The following is a 5,887-nucleotide window of genomic DNA, read 5'->3' as shown; positions in this document are numbered from 1 at the left end:
GATGACATCGCCAATTAAGTTGGCCGGAGCGTGCAGATGCATGAAAATTGCTGTTAAATGTTTTTAGTAAAAAAATTGTTAACTAAATCTTGTGAGAGACTTCCAAAAGTTTGTGAAAAGTGCATTTATTAGGCCCTCAAAAAACCGCGTGCAAGTGCAGTGAAAAAGAAAAATTGACATCTATATACATAGCTTTATATATATAGAAAGGAATACTAGTATAAATCTATCCCCCTTCTTGTAGAGTCCAAAGTCATTTCAGAATTTTTTTTATATTTTTTTTCCCACTTATTTTCGGAGAGTATCTTCTTAGTACTCACAATTTAAAAACCCTCCTGTGCCATAATAATATAATCAAAACAATTTAAAGCCCCACAGAAGACAAAAGAAAACAAATGAAAAAAAAATTAAATAAAATTTGCTGCAAACTCTCCGCTGGAAGGCCTTTCATCGAGGAATACATGTAAGTTTTTAACCTTTTGTTTTGAGTATATTTTCTTATTTTGGCACAGATAAGCACAGCCAAACTGACATGCGCACCTGCTGAGTTTTTTTTACTTTCTGTTTCACATTACGCTTTAGCTCCGATCAATATGTTTATGACCGTGTCAGTCTGGTGAATGCTTATCATCTTTGATTCTACCTACACCCCGCTCAATTACTAGCTGAAACAGAAGCAACCTAAAAGAAAAGATTTTTAACAGAATCAAATATATGTACACAAAGATGTATCATCGTATTCACCGATCAGCTGGTTGCGCTGCGCTCCGATTTGCCCATGCGCTTTGAGCTTAACCTTCTGTTGCCCATATTTTTTTCGACCATACAATTAACCATCAACTACAATTGTATTGACTCTATTATAATAACTTTTTTTTTTGCTTTTGCCGAATACACTTTAGTTCAATTTACGAATGTCATTTTTTTCTTACCTAGCTATATTCTATAATTATTAAAATGCACTTTAGCGAAATTTGGAGAGTTTCTTTTTGATCAATAAGAAAAAAAAATATTAACTGAATAGTTTATAAAATGAATTATTTTTGAAGAATCTTTGAGACATTGTAAAAATATTAACGGACTAGTTTTAGTTACTGAATTATTGTTGAATCATTAATGCCACTTGTAATAAGATGCAGATTATCTAACGGAAGGATTCAGTTTCATTGAATAATGCTTTTGTTTATAATAAATATTAATTACGGATTTTGATTATGAATTGCTAAGTTTTCTTTCCTGGTGACATGGTGATATAATGTAGTAGAAGAATGTTTTTTTTGGGATCTTCAAAACCTTAAACGCTGAAGATCATGGTTGGGAGGGTATCGAACGCGAGAGTCAGCTTACATCCAAGACTTCGCCTCTTCGGAATATATATGCCCTAATGAAAGCTATCACCATTGTATTGGCACTTTAAGTGCTCGTTAAGTTATGCCTGTTTGAGATTTTGTTTCTGCGGAGTATCGGTCTCCAATTTAGATTCTGTAGGGATCCTAAAATAAAATTGTGTATGCAGGTCGAGACATGGCAAAAAGAACCCCCCCACCCGAAAGAGCTAGGGAACAAGAGGATCCCGCCCTGCCATGCTAACTCAACCACGAGGGGCCTCGGTGACTACTTCCCGAATTATTTTGTGAAGATTGGCTGCCAACCGCCGTCACCGTTGCTACCCGATATGTATTGCTAGAGTAGCTTCACCACAGTACATGCCACACATATATGTGTTACATACACAACTAAAAAAAACCCGGCGCCGCCCAGTTCAAGTAAATATTGAATACAAAGCTCTGTTGGTCACCACACATTTACGCATTCCCCACACTTCCGTTCTATGCCATTACTCAGGTTTTTCATCAGTTCCTCTTCTGCAAAATGAGATACAAAACTCACATATAAAACTTATATAAATTGTCTCCCCTCAAGTGCACAAGAGAACAAAAACATGTATTTTCATTTATTCAAAATGTTCCTACTTTCATATTTAACAATTATACTTATAAGCCTCGCTCTCAATACGAAGAGGCTTAGATAAATATGCCAATCTGTAGACTGATTCGGTCTTGTCAAAAAAAAAAAAATAAATTATTGTGAACTCCCATTCATTTGCCATTACTTTGCGGTTTTTAGATAATTATGATTTGTGTTTTATTTATTTAATAGTGACAAATTAACTAAATAAATATAAATATTACCAGCAGCTACTGGTCTTGAACGGGCGACATCTCGCATACTAGACAGCTCAGACACCAAATTCACACAGTATCTGCAAATGGGTTGCTTATGATGTTTGGCGTGGCGAATATATCCTAACACCATCTTCGTGCTAAATTTCGATGAAGTTCTTTCGGCTTGAGCGGAGCGTTGGTCTCCGTACAGACTATTTTATGCATATATGATGAAACACTGATTCTTAAAAAGCTTACTTTCTGCAAAACACAAATTTCCTTTAAATGATAAAGCAATTTTTAAGACTTCGACAACGATTTGAATGCTTCTGCATCTGCTTGCCAGACGGCCAATTAAGCATTTGTCTTAACCAATTTCTTACGTGTCATCAGCGCACTGTTACCAGCACGCATAGTAAAGTAGTAGACAAACTCGATGGCGCTCAGGACGCTGGCGCCAAGAAAAAGACCCAGTATGCCACCAATGGATACAACGACATCCAGTTTGGTGCGAAGCACCTGACGGCGATATTGATCCGTGGGCCACACTGGCATCACAATTGTTACATTGGTATCCCTAACATTGGCAATTATGCTGCCAGCGATTAAAACACGTTAAAGATGTGTGTTCAGAACAAGGGATTCCCAATTTACCTGGTTTGATCTTCATAGATGGCTTTCAAGTCGCCCTCCGTGCAGGAGGGCAGGCAATGGCAATGCAGTGACTGTGAACTAGCGCGGAATAGTCTTTTGATATCCTGCAGGACCAGGGAAAAACTTTCCAGACACAAGTAGCCCTTAAGGTCACAATCAGGATAGCGTTCATTCTCATATGGTATAAAATTGTACACGGAGCAGTTGCACAGCTCATATTGATACAGTCTCAAGCAGTCGCTGATGCAGGCACTGAAACTGTACGCCTTGTACATGCTCCATGGCGTAACCTCGTCGGGAAAGTAGCAATCGCGGGCGGCTACTGGAATATCCTTCATATTGGGATCATTCACCATGGCTTCCTTGTGAAACTGTAATGTCTTTTGCTGTCCCTCCCTCACAGTGACTTCTACAGTTGGCAGCGCCGTGGTTATGACATCCTCCTCATTGAGCACTTTAATGATAGCAGAGCGTGTCAGATGCAGTTTCATTTCCGGTTGGCTACCCCGATCCAAAATGGCCGGCAGCCAATGCTTCGATTCGGGCTTATTGTTCTGAAGTGAGTTGAGCAGAAAACAGCGTCCGTACGGCGTGATCATCGGCAGAAAGTAGTTGCAGCAGTCGAAGGTGTTATCCGACAATTTGCAACTGATAAACAGATCCGAGCAATTGAAACCAAACTGAAATATAAAACAATACACATTTTAAAATCGACCTCTTCAGACATAGTACACCTCTTCTCAATATACCCTTGTGGCAATCTTTCGAAAATCTTTCTTGGGGCACTTGGCGCATTCTTCACAATTTTCGAATGGTTGACAGCGCAAAAATGTGCCCGACACATACTGATGTGGAAACAATATGAAGGATACATACGACTCAACCACCCAGTTGTAGGGCTCATTCAAGCCTGTACCCAAGCTGTAAGAAACTTCCAGCCTGTACATAGCATATTTATATGATTGAACTGTTTCACATACCTCCGGATATAATCTTCCACATTTTTCGGAAAATCCGTATTAAATCGCGTTTCGCAAACGGTAATCGATGGAAATTTTAGCATCGCAAATGGCGATAGACTCTCGTGGACTATGCTGACAGCGCGCGAGGTGAAGTCGCGCTGATATTGACTGATCAGATTATAAACGCCTATGGTCGAAGCAATAATGCATAGCAGCCAAAAAATTCGCTCCGTGAAATGTAAACTGCAGCCAAATACAATATCAAGTTTATGTGCATATATACGCGTCTTTTTTACCCTTACTTATGATTGGCTATATAGGCAAAGCCTGCCAGACTACAATTTTGACAGTAATCCCTTAAGTAGGCCACAAATCTCCAGCCTAATACACTCCAGGACTGATTGTGTTTTTCCAGCTTCATATCCGCCCGTTTCATACGCCAATCGCCTGCTAACTGAGTAGAGCTATCCTGCAATGTCATTTATATAAACGGCACTTTTCCTGCAATCCATACTTTGAGCTTGTAGTTGGCCTATGGTAACTTAATTGCATGTGCGCCTGGTTATACCAGCCATTGGCCTTGAAATCCTTTTCCGTCGCTGCCTTTGCCTCTGTCTCGATTGCTCTCACTTTGAGCCAACTCTTGTAGCAGACTGGTCGGTAGGTTCGCTGCATTCAAAAAGCTATTAATTGGTATTTGCTTTGTGCAGGTGTAGCAATAAGGATATAAGTCGACCCCCAGAGCACACGCTCGTTGCGTCAATATATATAAATATATGTACTTATATATGGTACAAACACTCGAAGCAAAATAAATGGTTAATTTATGTGTGAGTGGGTTAACAACAGGCGACAAATGCGTCAACTTTGCATTTAGCAGCTCGAATGTCAGTATTTATTTTACAATGGACTGGTCAAATTTATACATAAGTAAATTATTTAAAGAAGAGAAATGAAATATGCATTTTACATATTAATATATACTATGGAGTAAATGAACAACATAATAAAATTGATAAATGGTCCATTTTATAATTATAAAAAGTATACATTTTTATATTAGTTACAAATTGAATAGGTTTATTTTTGTAATAAAAATACTTAAAATACTTACATTGACAAAACAAAAATTTACTACAACCGATTTGACTAAAAATCAGTTCTTAAATATTTCTTTAATTGAAGTAATAATAATATTAAAATACACTTTATGCTCTATATACACTACTAAATATAATTTACAATGTCCTCTTAAATTCCCAACAATCAAATCCATATTTTTCCACAGCTTTTAAGTTAAAATGCACACGAATTTGCTGGCACCTGTGCCAGGTTTCAAAGCCATAATTCGTAAAGTTTTTAGCGGCGCTACCGACACAGTACTCCTGCCCAATTACTACCGCCAGGCAGGTGGGCTGACAGTCAGGCAGGCGCGGCAGCAGCAGCAGCAATGCAGTAAGTTATTAGACAAAATGACTAAATAAGCGACCCATTCACACCAAACAGCCAGACACACGCCCACACCCATACCCATCAGCACACACGTGTAAAACTCAACTCAAAACTCAAACACTCAACGTGGCATGCATTAAATGTAGTCAACATGTTTTTGGTGCTTAGAACTCGACGCTAAATTAGAATTATGCAATTACGACTCATTTACGTTGTTTGCTGCCTGGTGAAAAACACTTAAAAACAATTAGAGTGCTTATTGAAATTTGAACGTTGCCTGCATGACAGCATGCAACATGCATCATGGCCCATGCAACACTATTGCGAGCTTTTTAATTATTTATGCGCCCAAACATGCAGTTAAGTTCTTTTGGTTGTCAGAGTCCAGCAACAATAATTTAACAAACGCATTGTTAACAACACCCACAAGCCATTTTATTTCATCAATTGAACTTTTTTCCTTTGCCTTAATATGAAAATAAATAAATAAAAGGAATTTGTTGCATTCGCGCGAAAGTATTTAAGGTATTTTGTGGTCCGTCGCAGTGGGAAAGGTTTTAATATATTGCCGTACGAGCTAAGAATTTTTATAAAATTATTGCCAATGCGTGTTAAAAATTGTAAAAGTATTTGTTGTTGAAAAAAATTTTAAAT

The 5,887-nt window shown here is 38.0% G+C and overlaps 1 protein-coding gene across 1 annotated transcript; it reads right to left on the bottom strand.

Annotated features, from left to right (window-relative positions):
- Nucleotides 1-2,178: 2,178 nt before the first annotated feature.
- Nucleotides 2,179-4,262, bottom strand: LOC115770566 (pickpocket protein 28). The gene is made up of 5 exons (XM_030715878.1): nt 4,084-4,262; nt 3,800-4,024; nt 3,569-3,740; nt 2,820-3,499; nt 2,179-2,760 (listed from the first exon to the last, which is right to left on the bottom strand). The coding sequence occupies exons 1-5, from the start codon at nt 4,260-4,262 to the stop codon at nt 2,520-2,522; spliced, it is 1,497 nt and encodes a 498-aa protein (XP_030571738.1). The 3' UTR covers nt 2,179-2,519.
- Nucleotides 4,263-5,887: the final 1,625 nt, after the last annotated feature.

Source organism: Drosophila novamexicana, unplaced genomic scaffold, assembly GCF_003285875.2.
Source record: "Drosophila novamexicana strain 15010-1031.04,08,12 unplaced genomic scaffold, DnovRS2.1 tig00004557-arrow-arrow-pilon, whole genome shotgun sequence".
In the NCBI taxonomy this organism is placed as follows: domain Eukaryota; kingdom Metazoa; phylum Arthropoda; class Insecta; order Diptera; family Drosophilidae; genus Drosophila; species Drosophila novamexicana.
The sequence above is the reverse complement of the archived record's forward strand: the minus strand, read 5'-3'. Positions and strand labels throughout refer to the sequence as shown.